This window comes from Aythya ferina (genome assembly GCF_964211825.1).
Source record: "Aythya ferina genome assembly, chromosome: 1".
Taxonomy (NCBI): domain Eukaryota; kingdom Metazoa; phylum Chordata; class Aves; order Anseriformes; family Anatidae; genus Aythya; species Aythya ferina.
In genome coordinates this window covers 184,266,976-184,286,472 of record NC_140296.1, presented here as the reverse complement: position 1 = coordinate 184,286,472, position 19,497 = coordinate 184,266,976, and the positions used below count along the sequence as shown (strand labels likewise).

Genomic DNA, 19,497 nt, shown 5'->3' with positions numbered 1-19,497 from the left:
TGACTTCATCTGTCTCCAACAATGAATGTTGTTAGATATTCTGTATGTCGTTCTGTCGTTTGAATAAAATAGAACTGAAAAGCAGTAATTCAAGTACCAATCACGCTTTAGTTTTCCATACAGATCACTTGTCTTTTTATTGCTAACAATTGCTAACAATAACAGAAAAGTTGCTGGTAATCATGTCTTAAAACAAGAATAACCTTAAAAGTAAATCTATTTGGACTATGTGATATGAGCATCTGATGCTTAACTTTTAAAACAAAATTCAAACTTCAGAGGAAGAGAGAGGTTAAAAGGAAGAGTATTATAATTTAAAATGTGGAACTAGAAATGAATAGCAATCTATACCCAAGAGTCATCATAAATTTTCCTAAAGGACCTCAATAAATACAGAATCACACCAGTAATTACAAGAAATACCCAATATTATCATTAAATTTGAGTTCCTTTTTCTATTTCAACTTCAAAGTTTTCAACATTTATTCACTGTCACTGAGTCTGGTTTGGCCATATAAGCAACTGAGTTCAACAACAAAAACCTTTCATTGATTAGGGGATTTTGGTCTGTCTGAAAAAAAAAGTCCCAATGATACTGGATCAGAGAAATAACTTATCTCTGAATACTTCTGACAAAGTGATACACATCAAAACTCAGTGAGATATAAGAGGACAGTGTCATCAGATCAGTTTATCAAAAGCAAGGAAAAAAGTTATCTACACTACATTTGCCTAAATCAGGAAGAAGAGTGTAGTGTAAGGCATCTGAGCATATTGTAGTTTAAAATGAAAGAACACAAACTATTTTTGGTAATTTGCTCTTTGCCTTCTTCATTGATGAACTATTGAATATGAACCCTGAGGAGGGCTAGAAAGATCAACACTAATCCCTTCTTACTGCAGCTCAGTAACATATTCAGGCAAGGAGTATAACTCATTTTGTTAATGAGTACTGGAATACTGGAAGTGTCAAAAAAAACAAACAAACAAAAAAACCCCACACTGCAAGCATTGAAGGCATATTTATTTCTTTATCACAGTTGAAATGTTGTAGAACACCAACAAAGAAGAATGAATGCTTGGAAACCTGTCAAATTCCTTTTTTTTTTTTTTTATGTAGTAACATGTTTATCAAATTTCTTATTATAGCTTTTGGCTGCAAAAACATCTCCAAATTTTAGTTTTGTTTCCCTCATTTAGCAAAGAAAAAAATGTTGTTGTTGTTTTTTAATATGTTATAATTGTCTGCTAGTGGTTCATGAGACTATTTCTAGGCTGATGCATGAATTGGTAGAAAGATTGTCAAAACATGTATAACTGCTTCAGAAGAAGAGCACACTACGAGTCATGAAAGCCTGACTGAACTGGAGGCAGCACCACAATATGACAGAGCAGAAGCTTTATCCTAAAGGAATATCTTATCATAAGAAATAACTAATTGATTTGAAAGACACAGGACAAATGCAAAACAAACAAACAAAAATGCAAGCAAACAAACCAGAAATTATACAGGTTGCAGCAAATTTTTAATTAAATATTTGAGATCAAAGAAACTGGGAAAGCCAAACCTCCATATGCTAACTTTCAGCGTCTTACAGGGCAGCAATGGTAAGCAGGGGATTATCATAACAGCAAAGTAATTCTTCTTAAAGCCATCAAAAGAGGACCTTTCTAGACTGGCAGAATTAAGTAATTATGGTAAGGTGCAGAGACAGTATGTCAATCCTAACTCTACACAAAACTATGCCTCAATGAGATAAGAAACCTCTAGGGAATATCATTCCTGTGACTCCCTTTTATGTAAATGTTTTAACAAGACAAAAGCCCAGAAGAACACTTCCATCACTTCTATATAAATACAACAAGATCCTCCTCCATTTCAGGCAGGGTTATATGGCTACAGGCTACAAAACCCAAATCTTTTTTTGCATGTGCTGTTCTTTGTAACAATTCAAATACTTAATGAAGTAAGAGAAATGTGACAAAATAGTAAGCAGAGAACAAGAATTTATGAGGCCTTTTTTGTATTTAGAAATCAATTTTCTGCAATAAAGCAGATAGAATGCTGACACTGGAAAACCTATGCAGGACTCAATTCTTATCTCACCATTAAAGGATCAGTGACGTAAACCAAACACTGCTTAACCTTCTTCTTCAGGATCCATATTTCTTCCAGGAGTATGCAGAAGGGCAATATGTCTGCTAACTGCTGTCTGCTCCTTCCATATAAAAGCCAGAAGCAATATTCCTCAGTATCCTTTAAGAACAAGCAGTGAATTTATCATATCTGTTTGTAATGCCCTTTGGGACTCTTCAGGAAGAAAGGCACAGTAAATGTAAGCTCATTATCATCATTAACTCCTTTTATACACCAGCTGAGCTCCAAAGAATCAAAGGGGAGGAAAAAAATAAGGAAAAAAAAAAAAAAAAAAAAAAGTAACATTTACCATTCTCTTATTTTCCTGCTTTTTTTTTTTTTTTTTTTTTTTTTTCCTTATTCATAGATATTTCTGTTAGATGAAAAATATTATTTATTAGGAAGCCTGAAAATTAGCTTGACTATTTAACTGCATGAGACAACACATTGCTAAGGAAGAACAAGAATAAAATTGCTTAACTTACATTAAGGAACATTCAGCACGGCAGTGCCAAATTTATTACACTTGTTCTTGTACACTTAGAAACACCCTAAACTTCCCACAATTACACCCAGCTCCATGTGTGAGAGAACAGCTTCAGGAATAGGAAGACCTTTGTGTCCCAAGTGTTTTGTGCAACTGTCATACCCCCATGGAATGGCACGACATCTGGGTTTGAGTGGACAGGACTCACTAATTTTAGACACAGAAAGGTCCATTTTTCCAACCAAAATAATTTTCCCTTCTAGGTTAGACAGTGCACGAGTGGCATCTCTAGCCATCAATTTATACCACATGTGCTTGACATTACTGAGGGATAAAGGATCTCAGGACGACACTTTTCTCTCTCTGCTGATGGCAAGGTCAGCCTAGGGAGTAGTCTACCCAAATCCTACCTTTCTGCCAGTTAGGTGACTTTGTGCAGGTGTGTCTGTACAAACAAGAACAAACAATTCATACAAAAGGATCCTTTTGACACTACAGTTTAACTCTACCCCACAGAGGAAAAGTGGCAGCAGTCTTGTCTCTTTTATTGTATCTGACAGGTTGGCTTCAGTGTGTACATGAAGTGTATTTTCTACTACTGCAGATTCATGTGGTTTTCTTCGTTGATCACCAACACAATAAGTCAGAGCACTAACCTGCAAGCACATCCCACATGCTTGGGATCTAAAGACTTTAAAGAACGGCCCACAAGAGAAGAGTTTAGAGGACAATTATACCCACAGTCCTGATTTCAGGTCCTGAAACTCAGAGCTCTGGCAGCTTTGACTAACTTTGTGATTTCTAAATGGCTTAAGCTGGGGAAAAAAAATGATGATGATAATAATAATAAAAATGAATGTTTCTCTAACTGCTTTATGGGGAAAGTTTTAAACTTTTAAACCTGTTGGGAATAAGCTACACAAAGACTCCTTAAATAGAAACTAGAGTGACAGAGGATCCTTAAGGCTACTTACAACAAAATGTTTTGTGCATTCAAATTTGTTAAACTAGGAAGTCACACGAATTAAACAAAAATCAGAGCAGCAAGAAGAAAGTGCTGCAAAGTTTACCAGACAATACAAAGCTAAGAAACGAAACCATTTAAAAACTCGTGGAACAGGAAAGAGACGCAGAGCATCCTCTCCAGGCACTGAAAATATCCGGGGCCGCTTCTGATGTCGTTCAGCCGCGGGGGTGATGTTTCCAGCACCGTCTCCATCAGTGGCAGCCCCTGAGCTCGGTTCCCCGGGGGGAACACCGCCCTCCGTCCCCCAACAAGATGTTCTCAGGGGGTCAGGAGCCTTCTGCCTTCCCAAAGGTTCCCCTCCTCGCCCCACTTGGGTCCCATTGTCCCCCCGCGGCCGGACCGGATCCGCAGCACCGCCGGGCGGCGCTTGAGCACTGCAGGATCGCCGCGCCCGCATCCCCGGCAGCCGAGCCGGGCTGAACCGAGCTGAACCGAGCCGGGCAGAGCCGAACTGAGCCGGGCAGAGCTTGGCCAGACGGGAGCTGCTGCCGGGTGGGAGCATCCCAAAGGGTCTCTCCCCGGGCTGTGCCCCCCAGGAGCCCGGCACCACCGACAGCAACTTCGCCGCCGTGCGAGTGTTTGCGTGATTTATCCCGGCCGGAGTTTTGCAAAGCCGCTGAACAGCCCGAGCCCCGTGCAGCAACCTGTTTTCCACCCCCCCCACCTTCTCCCCGCCCCGAGGCTGCCGGAGGAGGAGGAATTAGCGCTGGCGATTACCCGGGGAGAGGGGAGGTGTCTCGCAACAGGGACCTCTCCTCGCCAATGGAGCCGGCGGCTGCCCGCAGCGGTGGCAGGCTGTAAAGAGGCGGCACGGGGCGAGGAGGCAGCGGTCCCGGGAAAGGGCGGAGCGCCGGGGGGGGTCCTCCCGGCTCCGCAGCCGCTACATTATTAACTCGGCGCGGCGGAGACGGCGCCACAACTTTCCGGCTCTGCCCCGGGAGGCGGCGAGCAGAGAGCATCCCGCAGCCGGGCGGCCATGCGGGCTGCCCCCAGCCCCGCTCAGCGGGGGGGGCGCCTCCTCTGAAAGGCGAACGGGCCGGCCACCCACCCTCCCCTCCCTTCCCGGCCATGCGGCCCCTCGGCGCTCCCCTCGCCCTGCTGCTGTGCCAGGTGCTGGGCTCATGGGCCGCCTGCGCCCTGCTCCCCGCTGCGGGCTCCGGGCTGCAAGAAAACCCTCATCGCCCCTCATCTCCGCCGGCCACGGCGCCCCCCGGCCCTGGAAGCCGGGCTGCCGCTGCTCTCCGCGGGCGCGGAGCCCCCCCGGCGGGGCCAGGGGGCACCTGCGGGGCTGCGGGGCCCGGGAGGAGGCGGGCGCGGAGCAGCGGGGCCGGCCTGGGGGCTGCGGGGGGCCCCCGGTGGCTGCCCCTGAACGGCTCGGGCCGAGGAGGAGAGGGGGGCGCGGGGGGCCGAGGTAACGGCACCGGGCGCCGCGCCCGGCTCCGCAACCCCTTCTACCCGCTGACCGAGGAGTCGTACGGAGCCTACGCCGTGATGTGCCTCTCCGTGGTGATCTTCGGCATCGGCATCATGGGCAACATGGCAGTGATGTGCATCGTCTGCCACAACTACTACATGCGGAGCATCTCCAACTCCCTGCTGGCCAACCTGGCCTTCTGGGACTTCCTCATCGTCTTCTTCTGCCTGCCGCTGGTCATCTTCCAGGAGCTCACCAAGAAGTGGCTCCTAGAGGACTTCTCCTGCAAAATCGTCCCGTACATCGAGGTAATGACAGTGGGTGGTTGTGCGTGGGCCTGGCTGCCTCTGCGAAGCCCCCAGGGTACCCCCTTCTGTGCCTCCCTCATTGCTCCCTGCCCGGTTTGGGTTTCCGCGGCACTGCTGGTGGAGAACCCCACAGGAACTCTGCCAGCTTCAGGCCGACTCGGGTCCAGCAGCACCGGGCTTCCCACAGCATCAAACCGAGAACACCTAGCTCTTCCACTCATGAGAGTTCTGCTGAAGTTTCACTCCTCCCAGTCATCCCAAAAGGCAAAGAATCCTCTCAAAATTTGATTTTGAGTGTGGTGTTTTTTTCTTTTTTTCCTTTTCTCTAAAGAGAAGCAAATCAGGAAAGCAGGAGGGGAGACTCGGGATAGGTTGTAAGCAGGTGATTGCAAAAATGAGCATCAATATGATAGACGTGCTTTTAATTTACAATTCAGCATTAAAATCTCACAGTTATTTATTTGGTTTGTCTTTAAAAAAATGACCCCAGTTCAATTTAAATCACAGCTTCTTGGCAATTGTTCAGAGACTCTGTCAAAGAAGCTGTCAGCCAGCTGGCTGGAGTCCTGCCGGCAGCGTTCAGGTTGTCCGCTTTATTTATTTACTGGAACTGAACGGAGAGGCTTGGTGGTGGGGTGGTAGCCTGTAATGCTGGCTGGCTCTGCTATGTTCCCAAAGCCTTCTGCTCAGCTTTATTCTGTAACTGAAAGCTGAGGAAATAACTGTTGATTCTCTTGTCCTAAGAATTAGATACTGGGGGTGGAGGGGTGGGGTATTATCTTGTTGTTAATACACAGAATACCAGTTTTCATAGCACATCAGTACAACTGCCAACCAACGTTTTCAATAAGGTCTTTAGAAATATGTGTGAAGAGTGTAGTCACTACCTTACCATTACTTCTTTCATGTGTGATACACTTTATTACTAGAGGTATTGGACAAAGGGTGGAGCTGTGCTACACTTACAAGAATTCAGGACCAATAGTATAACACTTTTCATTATTTGAAAAACTCAGAGTATACTTAATTTGTGTTTGGAAGGAAATAAAAGAAATATATATTTGTTGAGAATACTTACTGATAATAGCCTTGGATAGATGCTTTTAAATTTTCTGAATTCAGGTCTGACGATACTGTATTATCCAACAAAATAAGTAGTTAGTGTTTCAGTTAAAGGGTACCATTTCAATGGACACATCTAGTGTGGTTTAAGTATTTCAGGATTTTCCTCTAGTAACATTTCACACTTCCTAACCTTTTTTGGTGCATCCAGATTCAAAATAGGAGTAATTCTTCATAATAATGATTTGCATGGCCATACCATTTTTTCAAAATTAGTTCCTTATGCTGCTCAGCTTTGGGCAATAAAGAGTTTGCCACTTCATGACTGGAAGAAAAATGCACAGAGCTTCATATTATAATGAAGTTATTACTAACTTAAATGTGTAAGAAACAGATATAATCTTCTAGAATCACATAAACAGGTTTTATTTTCATGTTGCTAGTCTGGAAATATTTTAGCCTTGTCAAAAAGGGGCATGTTGTCAGGACTGCCCAATATACACACACTCTGGATTTTACACTTTCATCAGTGAATTAAACTGAAAGAAGCTGAGCTGATATGTAGTAGCCAAAATTCAAAACTGTAATCCTGAAAACATTCAGCTGGTGCTACCCCCCGTTTATACTTTAAAGACACCTTATTTTTTCACTTTAAAGTTCGTCAGATACCTACAGTTAAACCTTTTTTTCAAGAACTGGCACCAAGCCAATCACAATCACAAAATCTAACTACAGAATAGTGCCTGTCTCATCTTGAATTATCATTGGGGTCTAAAAGTAAAGAATTCTCTTCTTTCCTGGGGATATTTAATTGATTTGTGTCTGAGGTACACATCTGAAGAGAGATAGCCTTGGGGGATACCATGTTGCTCCCAGAATTGTATACTTTTCACTCAATAGGTATTAAACATAATACTCATGAATGTACAGTATATAAATCACCTATTAACTACCCTACTCGTGAATGTAAAGTATATTCATCACCTGGGGAGCAGCAAATTAAAGGCTGGATTTTCCCCTCCTTGTAAGGGCGGTAGGCATGAGTGACACATATTGAGCACCAATACTGAATTGTGCCTCCCAGCTTGCCTTGAGCTTGGTGAGAAGGGTTTCTCTCCTGGAAATCAGAATTTGACTCTACTGAGAGAGAGGAGGGAGTTAGAGCAAAAGTTTGCCACTTTCTGAGTGTAGCGTTAATCTCACGGGCATTATCCAGGGATGCTGACACCACCAGGAACACTGAGGATATGGAGCATGTCATGAAATCTGCCCCATGAGCAGCCAATGCTCTGTGCTCTTGCAAGGGTTATTCACAGCAGTGAGTAGAGTGCTCATCTAACAGCTGAATGACACTGCCTCCTCCCTTGTAATTCACCTGAGCAGCTCATGCCCTTCTCATGCAAGAGAGAAGAAAGAAGTCATCTTAGCTCCTTGAGAAGTTGTGGATAGCTACCATCAGGAGAAGTTTCCTGACCTTCATGGAATAGAAATAGAAGCATTTTCCTGAAGAATTTTACCTGTTATAAATTTTAACCTGTTCTCACTGTTTCCTATAAGTTTGCCACATGTTTTGTTCTTCAGGCCTTCAGGTCTGTCTCCCACTCTGCACTGTTTTCTTACATGCCAACTCTCCTCATTTGCTGTTTAGGGACCTGCATGTCTCGCTCAGAGCTATAGATCCAGATATATCATCTCACTTTCAAGCACCAAGGAGCATCATTGGACTGAGCTCTCTTGTCATACTAGCCTGTACTCTGAGAATTGCACAGGACTAGGGAATGGGGGACATCTGAGTATCCAGAGCAACTGATGTAGTAATCGCATCATTTTAATGTAACTCAAGCCTGCTCTGCTTTATGCTCAAAGGTTTCAAGTAATCCAAATAAGGAACCTTGAGCTTTCTTCCTTTAGCCTCCTGTGGCCAATTGTTTTTTATTTGTGCTGTTTAATGGGTATTGTGCAGAATTTCAACAAAGCATCTGTTGCCAGTGATAACACATATGCACACACTCTGGGGAAAATGTTTTATGATACCTTCAAGTACGTTTGAGTAGGTAAATGTTGAGCTTCCAGTAGTGGAAAATCTTTACAACATTTATTTAAAGGGTAGTTTTCCCATATCTAATAAAGATATTCTGTGACCAAGTATATTAAGCAGACATTTCAGTCACATATTGTATCACAGTTTGGTTGCTTGTACCTACCTTGTAAAACTGTCATTGTTCCACTTGCATATGGAATGCTATGCACATGACCAAGGAAGAAACTGAGTGAATTCATTCTCCTATGGATTAAATTATCTCCACCAAGAACTTCACTAGACTATGATGATGGCACTATCCTGGTAGGGTAGATTTGAGTCCACTCACTGGGAAGGGAATTATTGGGGCAACTACTTACCCATAAGGATGTGTGGGGATGTGCTTCTCCTTTGCAATTTTAGTCCTCTGCTCAGTTCTTCAGATTTTGCCACTTTTCTGAAGATGGTTTGGAAGTTGAGCTTTGGGCAACCATGTCTGAAGTGTTTATCTGCATGCCGTGTCTGTGCCTTCCATACACTTTTGTCAGCATTGCTCAGGATCAGGAGATACACGGTAAACAACAATAAAAAAAAAAAAAGGCTTTGGCTAATTCTCTTTCCAGACTGCTAACCCATTGCAGCTCCTTGTTTAAGCATACCCAGTCTTTTCAGAAAAAGAACTAGGAAAAAAAAATACCAAAGAAAAAAAATAGAAAAAAAGAAAAAAAAAAAAAGAAAAAAAATAGGACAATATAGTTTCTGTTCACCTACTTATAGATTTATGGTTTGCATTTTTCTCAACTCTAAATTATGCCTGAATAGAAAGAAGTGTGGATATAGACAAATAGCTTTACTATGCTTCTAAGTATTTCACAGGCATTAAACATAACAGTCCTGTGAAGTAGCTATTTATTTATTTATTTATTTATTTATTTATTTATTTATTTATTTTAATGCTGGAAGCCAATAGTGAAGAGGTTAAGTAAGTTGTTTAAAACTTGGAGCAGCTTGCTAAGATGACAAATGGATTGTGTCAACTGGGACTACAAACTGTCTTTCAGGCTTTAAAAAGAAGCTTGTTTGAATTGTGTGCATTCTGCTCTTAGAGGTTACACTAGGAATTTGATGAGTTTGGGGGCAGCAGTTGGAAGTAGACATCACTTTCTATGTTGGCAGACTGTGAGCGAATAAAGATTTAGAACTGGGAAAAGGTTTGGAAAAAGGGTTTGCAGAGGTTAATTTATGGTCTCTTGCAGTCCAGCACAGAGCAGAAAATTTCCAAGTCCAGTCATGGTATTCAGCTATGCACTCAGAGTTAATTATCATGAGAGAGAGAGAAAGTGTGAGATGCCTTCATCTAGACCATATTGTGCTTAAGAGACTGGCCTGACTCTGGAGCAAGCTGACTGTGGAAGTCTTTGAAATCTGCTGCCTAGTCCCTACTTATGCTTTTAGCAGTCAATTTGTGGCATCACCCTGGTCTGGTAGGTAACTTCCATCTCAGGAAACCTATCACAATTAGTATATTAGAATTCTTAGTGGAAAGTGTCTGGAATTTTTGGTCAGGAATATGAATTACTTTTTTTTTTTTTTTTTTTTTTTTTTTTTTTTTTTCTTGAAGCTGACCCTTCCAGGGCATTTTTGAGGTAAGGCTGTTTCCCCTTTCTCTCTTTTACTTGGTAGGGGCAAGTCATCAGCGCAATGGAAGTGACTATTCTTTTCCTGTTTCAAAGCTGTCAGAAGATATCCTGAATTTAAGTTTCACTTTAGCAAAGGAAATATATATTTTTATGGGACTTTTTAAAAAGTATTATCTGTCTTGTCTGAGTCATTTGTTGTGCTGTATCTTCTTTATGTCTCTTCTTTAATGTTAGTCAGAGTTTGCCTCCTGAACCTCAGAAAAGTTAACAATTGTGAAGATTCATACTGGAAATTTTCTAGGGCAATGGCTGCATGTGTCTTTTACTGAGCAAAACACTTATCACACTTATCACACTTATCACACAATATATATATATATATTTAAAAAAAAAAAACAGAAGTGCTAATATGTCTCTGCCCTTTAGGTATTAACAGCATGGTGATAGTAGCTGCCATGTTTGCTGCTCTGTCAATCTTTCTTTCCTCTGCAAACCCTTAGGGGGCTATAAATTGTCCATAAAAAAAAATGCTTTTGGCTTAAACTTTGGCGTTTCAGCATGGAAATGAATTTGTGTCAGACTAGGTTTAAAATTAGGTCAGTAATATTTAAGTTACATATGTGAAGAGAGAATAAAGCAACATCTGCCATCCCAGCACCATTGAATCTAGTATGAGCACAAGGCTGTCATTTCTCCATATGACCAGATTTTTCCAACAAAGAAGGAAGAGACAGATTTTTAGCAATAGTTCCATGTTAATATTAAGAGTTACTGCAGGATTCTCTAGTGATGAGACTGTGATCCTTAGTGGAGAACAGTGCTCATTTTTTTCTTAAAGAAAAGAAAAAAAAAAAAAAGTAAGTTTAATTTACTTGTAAGGTGGCATGGTAGATTTCAAATTGGAAAAAGGAAAAAAAATAAAGCCCTGGTGTTCTGTGATTTTCCACTTTTCTGAATAAACGTCTTGTACTATAATAAGTAGTTCCAGTGCCCTGATAATCCAGTTGGCTTTTGCTTCAAACAGAATTCAGGAACTGCTCTTAGAAGTTAATTCTGAACATTCTTACTCTTACAATATATAGAAGGATAGGAAACACGCAGAACATATATTCTTTATATCTCCCTGATGTGAATGTTAAAATTACTGCAAAGGAAACAGCTGTATTGCACCCATTGTTCCGTGTGTGTGGAACATCTCCATGATAGTAGTTTCCTGAATTACCATCTAGCTTTTCAGGTAGTTATGTCACCTTAAGTATCTTTAGGTATCTTTTCCTCCAGGATGCTTAAGCTAAATGCTAACATCAGAGAGGTATCCCAGCCCCAGTATTCCTTAGCTCCTGGATTACTTCTGCTACACCACATCTGTATTTTAACTAGTTGAGTGACCCTTCCCTATTTTTAAAACAAAAAGCCATGAATATTTCATAGAACTTCATGTAAGAAATATAAAGAGATTATATTTATACATTTTTATTCTTTTGTAGTAATGATTGTCATTCTTGGTGTTATTTGTGTGTGTCTGGTTTTGCTTGTTTGTTTGTTTTTGTTTTGTTTTTCCTAATTGAAGAAATAAAACCCAGAAATCTAGATTATATTAAACAATTAAACATCTGATTGCAATAGGATGGCCTTTTATTTTTTTTAGCCCAGTCTTATTACTGGACATTTTACTGTAAGTGTAGAGTAGCACAAAACAAATATTTAAGTCTGTACTAGCTTTGTTTATCTTATGTAAAACTGAAAAGTTTGCAAGAGTTACTGTGGTTTGTTGCATTAACATGTCCTAAAGCTATGAAATTTGGTGTGGATATAGAACAGTAATTATTATTTATATATAAGACCATAGACTATAATGATTCAGGGAAAAAAATAATAATAATAAAAAAAACATGGTATGACAGAAATGGGTAGAAAGAGTTTAGGGGGGTGTCACTGAGAGCTTAGAGACATTTGGGCTAGTGGTAGTCATCAATCTTTTCTGTAGTTTAGCTTTCCTCTTTCCTACAGGGAAATGTTTAGATACTCTTCCTGCCTTTTAACAAAGAAAATCCAGTTTCAGCTGGATTCAGAAGCAGCCACTTCTTTACATTTCTCTTTATTTTAACTTGTTCTATATAAACAGACTATGTTTTTCCCTTCACTTTTCCATCAAAAGGTGTTTTCCACAACATCATGTTTTGGATGACTAATGGTACATCTCATTTCCTCAAGTTGCTCATGGCTGGTTGATATATTCTGCTATATTCATTGTCCTTCAGCTTAAGCAACATTACATCTCAGCACAGACAGCAGCATTATCATTTCTTGGTCTTTGTCTTGCTGGACTGAGTGTCCCAACCTCACTTTTTCATTAACTCACAGAATTGGTTTTTCATTGACCTTTTCACCTGTCACCTTTTGCTGATATTTCTTTTGTTGGTGGTGGTGGTGGTGTTTTGTTTTGTTGTTTTCATTCCCTTGATCTTGCCAAACAGGTATTAGTGAGAGAGAATTCAGAGTCTAATTTGCACTTCTGTTGCTTACCATACTAAACCTGCACTGCTTCCCTGGCCAGCTGGAGACTCTGCTCCTAGAGGCTGGGGCCAAGCACTGTGGGATCACAGCCAGGAGGAGAAGTAGGACAGGCCAGGGAAGGCCTGGGAATATTTTGGTAATTGTTAAAGCTCATGAAAGGGGAATGGATATGTTGGAGGGATGGAGAGGAGAACTGATGCAATTAAGGTGAGCATTTCATGAGTTACTGTTGCCTTCAGTGGCCTTAGTTCCCCAAATAAGTTTTGACACAGTTGACTAACAGCTGATGAGCTAATGCTGAAGGTTTAGATAGTGTCATGAAGGAACACCACTGTTCCCGGTAACGTCTCTGTTAATTCTTTTAAAGGAGCAACAGTATTAAGAGACTCTCTTGTAATAACAATTCCTTCTTTTGTATGTGTATGTAGGTAATCCCTTACATAGCTGTTCTCTGTCCAGCTCAGTTGAGGTTACTTCCCCCCTTCCTGCTCCAAGTAGATTAATGGTCTTTCAGTTAGATACATGTATGTGTCTTTCTAATATCATCTAGTAAAAGAAAAATAAACCGTTGTCACCCCAATGTTTAGAGGCTGAAGGAGACTCTTCATAGGAAATATATGGAAACACATCAGACAACTAAGTGATCATCAAAAACTACCAAGCCTTATTCACCCTTGCCTTGCCTCATTTCCCACTAGGTTGTTGGAAAATTGAGTGCAACTGTGTATCGGAAACTTAGCTGTTACAAGAAGAAGAACACCATTAAACTACATGCAGGTTCACACTACTTCAAGATGTGATAATTTGTCCTTTATCTACTCACAATCATTCTGTGCTTATACCAGAGCAATGAAACAGATAAAACAGGGAAACTTCTCTGCCTTCTTTCAAATTTTCATCTTAACCCTAATTCTTACCAGGACTGGTATGAAGAAACACCTACAAACTAGAATTGTATGTACATGCAGAATGCATGTCCCAGTTCCTGTCCACATAGTTTATGAGTGGCACCCATTGATTTTGTGGGCTATTACTCATACTCTACAATGTGGGGGAAACAAAGGAGGGCAAATAGTCATACCCTTGAATTGCTACCCTACCTTTAAACAAGTCAGCAGGAATGAATCCCTGTTCATCTGCTTGGAATTGTTTTTCTGTTTGGTAGCTTTTTTGTAGGCTTTTCCATGGCATCATTAACTTCATTAATCTACAGAAAATAGGAAACCATTGCCAGTTCCAGAGAAGCACTAGCTTTTTTTTTATCTTTCTTGATCAGTGAATCCATGAGAGAATTTTCAAAGCTGACTTCCACTGTTCTTAGTTGTTTCCTCTTGCTCTATTTCACTGTCTCAATCCTCCAAGTTGCTGGTCAATTAATGTGACAGAAGCCCCGTAGGTTACGTTTGTTCGTGGTAGACATGTCTTCTTTCATTAGACCAGCCTTAACAGCTGCAGAGTTTTAATGTCTTAGCTACTGTATAACAGCCTGTTTGTAATGGATTGCTAAAACAATAAAAGTGTGTGTGTGCTGGGGAGCAGGGGGGAGATGCTCACATTGCCTCATTAGAACAAGAGCTGAGAAGGAAAACATTAATGTACAAAAAAACTCAGATTTTCTTCTGTTCTGTTGATTTATTTCAATCCCTATTCAATTCTGAGTCTCAATGATTTCCCTGTCTCCTGTAATTGTAGAGAACTTAGTCCCAACCCTTTTGTTATTCAAGCTGGATGTTCTGGCTAAAGGTTTTGCTGTCACTCCAAGGAATTTGAAGACTGCACACACACACTGAAAGGTTTTGCAAGCAAAGTCACTGGTCTTAGATTTGAAAATTTGACTCTCAGCAGTGATACATGGAAATTATCTTTCATTTGCTATTGCTATCACTGTTCATTAAGGTTTGCCTATAACCGTAATCTTTCTTTAGCTGTTTTTATGTTTTACTGGTATTTAGCAAGCTTTCTTTGAATGTTGTCCAACATTTTAACCCCCTAAATCAATAGGTTTGCCTATAAAAATGTTTATAGTACTGCTTTGTCACCATTAATTATTCCTGCCATTGCAGGTTAATTAATAAATATTGCATTCCATCTTTTAGGAAGCTGTTTCAAAAAATTACCCAACTAAGGCAATGCCTGACTGTTGTAATCCCAAATGCCTAATATTGTTCAGTGACATTCAATTTTAGCGATCTGATATGGCCATTAAATATAGAAGGCCAAAATTAATGATAAGTTTATATATTTGTGCATAATTGTACTCTCTATCTTTGTAGAACTTTATATAAACAGGAATAATTCAAAATTATGTTGGAAATTGGAGTTCATTTTGAAATGTACCAATATGAAATTTAAGTCAGCATCAAATTTAAGTAAGCAAAAATTACAGCAAACTGCCTAATGTTACCCAAGATTTCCCAATTAATTGCACAGATGTGTGGCTTACTCATGATAAAAGTAAGCATTCTTTAAATTTATTAGGAATATTATTTAACAGTTTCTTGTCTTTTGCTTCAACACATTTCCAGCATAACAGAAGCATACAAACCCAGGAAAATAAATGAATTAGAATGCAACAGAGCACCTAATCTTTCTCTGATTTAAGTTAATGGGAGTTCTGCTTTGAATTTGAACTGAAGTTGAATTTAATGGAAATAGGATTAGGCCAAAATGTATATAGTCTTCTTGCAAATTTGTTTTTAGGAAATTTAATTATAAACAGGATAAAATGATAGGAAATTATATTTCATGACAGTACAAGGCTTCTATTCATGCATAGAATTATGTTTATTAAAGCTAGAAGACACATGCATTGTTCTGTACTTGCTCCTTACAGTATATAATTGAGTGGTCTGTCCAATCCATCTTTAAATCATATGAACATCAGAAATTCTGCTATTTCTCCTGGCCTGTGATATATTCTTGCATAGAATGTCTACTATGAAATTTGGCCTAGATTTTCCTGAAAATTTTTCTTGGTGAAATGTTGAAGATAAATTATTAATGCCCAACTACTGTAGACAAGATTGATTTTGAACAGGTTTTGGAAGTCTGAAGATTTCAAATATCATCTTTTAGAACTCAGATCCCAGGATGGCTTTATGTACCTATACCCGATCAAAATTTCACTTAAGAGCCCAAGTCCACAACAGCAGTTGTGGGGCCCTCTTCCATTCAGTGGATGCTTAATCCACACTGTTCCTAAACTTTGGAAATATCTAAGGTTTTGACATTATGATCCCCTGTATGCTTGACAAACATGTGATAGAGGCATAACTTTGAAATTCTGCTGAAGTAAGATACCATCTTTCCCATTTTGACTTTCATTTCAATCTCTGTGGTGGGTTCTTTCTGAAAAACACCCCTCAGAAAGGGAGGTTTAGTTTTGCATAATGGTCAGCTCTCCAATTTTTCTTTCACTCAGAGTTGCACAGATGTTGGCATGAGCTTCCATGAGAGCATGACACTAAGCTGAAGTGATATTTGTAGAGAGAACAACAGAAGGATGTAATATTCTGGGATGCATGTGGCATGGTAGCTCAGCAAACACTGGAAGCTAAGTCCTACCTGTGATGCTTGTTTTGAGAGCTAAACTTAATTGGTAGTTGGCATTATAAATTGAGCTCTCTTTATGAAAGAGTATAACCTTCTTTCAGGGAATATCTCAATGGTAAGAGCCTTCATCCAATGTACAGGGAGTGAATTCCCTCTTTTGCCTGAGCAAGTTCAGGCCTTCATCTTCCACCTCCAAGACTGCCGTTGGTGGTAGATTAAGGTGGGGTTTGAAGGAGCTGAAGTTTTTTCACTCTCTAAGAAATAATGGGCTGTAGCCTTGTAGCTGTCCTTTTTCTTTCTCATTGTTTTTATTTGTTTGTTTGTTTGTTTGTTTCCAGGCAGCACCTGCATTAAATTGTATTCTCTTTTCTCTTTTGCAGGTAGCCTCTCTCGGAGTCACCACCTTCACACTGTGTGCCCTCTGCATTGATCGGTTCCGTGCTGCCACCAATGTGCAGATGTACTACGAGATGATTGAGAACTGCACCTCGACAACTGCAAAGCTCGCTGTCATATGGGTTGGGGCACTGCTGCTGGCACTGCCAGAGGTTGTGCTGCGTCAGCTGACGAAGGAGGACCCTGAATACAGTGGCAGCCCACCAGGGGAGCGGTGCGTGGTGAAGATATCCACCGCCCTACCTGACACCATTTACGTGTTAGCTCTTACATACGATGGGGCAAGACTCTGGTGGTACTTTGGCTGCTATTTTTGTTTGCCTACCCTTTTCACTATTACCTGCTCCCTGGTAACAGCAAGGAAAATCAGGAGGGCGGAAAAGGCTTGCACAAGAGGGAACAAGCGACAAATTCAGCTAGAAAGTCAGATGAACTGCACAGTTGTGGCTTTGACCATTTTATATGGGTTTTGCATCATTCCTGAAAACATCTGCAACATTGTGACTGCCTACATGTCCACAGGGGTCTCTCGGCAGACTATGGATCTCCTCCATCTCATTAGCCAGTTCCTTTTGTTCTTTAAGTCCTGTGTCACCCCAGTCCTCCTTTTCTGTCTTTGTAAACCTTTCAGCCGGGCCTTTATGGAGTGTTGCTGTTGCTGCTGTGATGAATGCATCCAGAAATCTTCAACAGTGACAAGTGATGACAATGACAATGAGTACACCACAGAACTGGAGCTCTCCCCTTTCAGCACCATCCGTCGTGAAATGTCTACCTTTGCCTCTGTGGGGACTCACTGTTAATTGACCTTAGGACTTTATTTCCTGTATCTTTTTCTTTTTCCTTTCTTTCTTTTTTCTTTTTCTTTTTTATTTTTTTTTAACTTCATATTTTCCTTCTGGAAGAAAAGTGTAAGAAAAAGAATTGATTATTGAAAACTACTCAGAATCCAATCTGCATATTAACAGTCATGCTTTGGAAAATAATTTCTGTTTGGTTATTAAAATGAAAGAAAAGGAAAGCTGAGGACAGACAGTACTCAGTGTTAAATCATGGTATTTTGTATGGTGCTAGGATATTATTGCTTAGGAAGGAGAATTCGTATCAGTCCACTTTTATTTAATTTCATGATTTTTTTATAATCACTGTAATATGATTATATAGACATTGTGGGTTTTGCAGGATGTTAAATGTCAAAGATGTGGTGGAAAGTTTTTGAAGGTAGTTTTAATCCAATTACTGTACACTATTGTGAGAACTCTTGGACTTTGGAAAATTTATAAAGTAGCATAAAAATAAATGAAGTTTTATTCTTTAACATCCTTGTCAATCTGCATTTAACAAGGATCGCTTCTAAGTAGGATTAAATTCCTTTAATAAGTAAAAAAAATCTTTACTTTGCATAAAATAATTTAAATAGCCACATTTGTGTACTTAGCCTTGGAGACTATAACAGGGTGTTTAAGGAAGATAGTAATAATGACATTAGATTTACATGAGTGGATTTTAAATACATATTATGAAGATCCAATGTGCCTCATTGAAACTTTCCTTCTTGACCTACAGTTATACAAAACTTGAGTTATTTTGTACTTCTTAAGAAGAAAGATTTACTTTCTCACTAAAATTTGTCTCGTGTGGTTTCAAAATCAAGTTTATTTCCAATTTGTTAATGGTTTTACATTGGGGTTATGTCCTCAGTCTCTGTGTATATAACTTCTGCTGGCTTTGGTGGGAGTCCCGTTGCAGCAGAGGAAGGCTTTCTTTCACCAGAAGTTTGCCAACAATAAACGTGAGGGGCTGCAAAATGTGGAGAGTGAATTCCTTTTTTTTTTTTTTTTTTTTTTTTAAGCTGTAAACACACTTGGACACTTGGGGCTTGACCCAGAGCTCATTGCAGCCATTGGAAAGATTTCCATCAATTTCAGAGGGCTTTGGATCAGACTCACATCTATTTATTCTGGGATATGTAGCATGAATATTAATCACAGGTTCTCTGTATGTTGACTATAAATCATGTTGCTCCCACAGAGACTGCTATTCACTAGCAGCTCACAGCTCTGAAGCTGTTCTTGAGATCCACAGAGTGTTTTGCTGATGGTATCTTGCTGTCCACAGACTCATTAAAATGAGGGTATGTCAACACTGCAAGCAACAGTGCGGTGTAGTAAAATCTAAGGTTGTTATAAGCAAGCAGAGACTGGAAAGCGCTTATCCGTACCAGCATGGTTTATTTGCCCCACTTCTTGGCTGAAATAGACAGACTGTTCTTGGCAAGTGAGTTGGCTCATATTTACGCTGGGCAGCAGGCTGAAGAGTAGACACGCTAAGGAACAGAACACATTATAATAATCTTATATTTTAATACTAACTAAATAAATAATAAAACTGAATTAGTACTTGCAATAGTAAAACCACAGGCATTTGTTCTCTGAAATTAACAGTAAATGATAGTCTTACTTCCCAGTACCTGCCTCTAAATATGTTAAAGAACTTGCTGTAACTTCTGGAAAATAGCCTATTTTATTTTTATTTCTAGATTTTGAAATGTTTGATCTTTGTATCTGCTTGGGTAAGCAGTATTTCCTCTTTTTCATTGCTGTTTTAACCTCTATCAAATTCAACTGAAAAGCAGCATACGCTGAATCTGAATATAAATGCACTTGAGCTTCTGATTTTTGAATTAAGCTCTACCAAAAGCAGTCTGCCTAAATTTACATATGTGATTCTGCTTAGGTCTTGCTAAAATACTTGCTAAAATGTTTGAAAATCATTTTGTAAGATTTTCAACCACTTTTGAAGTCATGGAAACTGTCCCTTATAAACTTTTCATTGACTTACCCTTGCTTGGTAACATTCAATAAACTGTAAAATGTATTAAAAAGAAAAGATAAAGCCCAAATCCCCACACTGTGGTGCCCATCTCTCCTCAAATGC

At 40.0% G+C, this 19,497-nt stretch overlaps 1 protein-coding gene across 1 annotated transcript; it reads left to right on the top strand.

The window, feature by feature from the left end:
• The first annotated feature begins 4,448 nt into the window (after nt 1-4,448).
• GPR37 (G protein-coupled receptor 37) lies at nt 4,449-17,878 on the top strand. The gene is made up of 2 exons (XM_084503184.1): nt 4,449-5,373; nt 16,545-17,878. The coding sequence occupies exons 1-2, from the start codon at nt 4,720-4,722 to the stop codon at nt 17,361-17,363; spliced, it is 1,473 nt and encodes a 490-aa protein (XP_084359310.1). The 5' UTR covers nt 4,449-4,719; the 3' UTR covers nt 17,364-17,878.
• Nucleotides 17,879-19,497: the final 1,619 nt, after the last annotated feature.

What these genes read in the sequence shown, in the direction of transcription:
- GPR37 (XM_084503184.1), top strand. Translation starts at nt 4,720, where the DNA reads ATGCGGCCCCTCGGCGCTCCCCTCGCCCTGCTGCTGTGCCAGGTGCTG. An exon ending in AAATCGTCCCGTACATCGAG is followed by an intron (nt 5,374 to 16,544) that starts GTAATGACAGTG and finishes TCTCTTTTGCAG; the next exon opens with GTAGCCTCTCTCGGAGTCAC.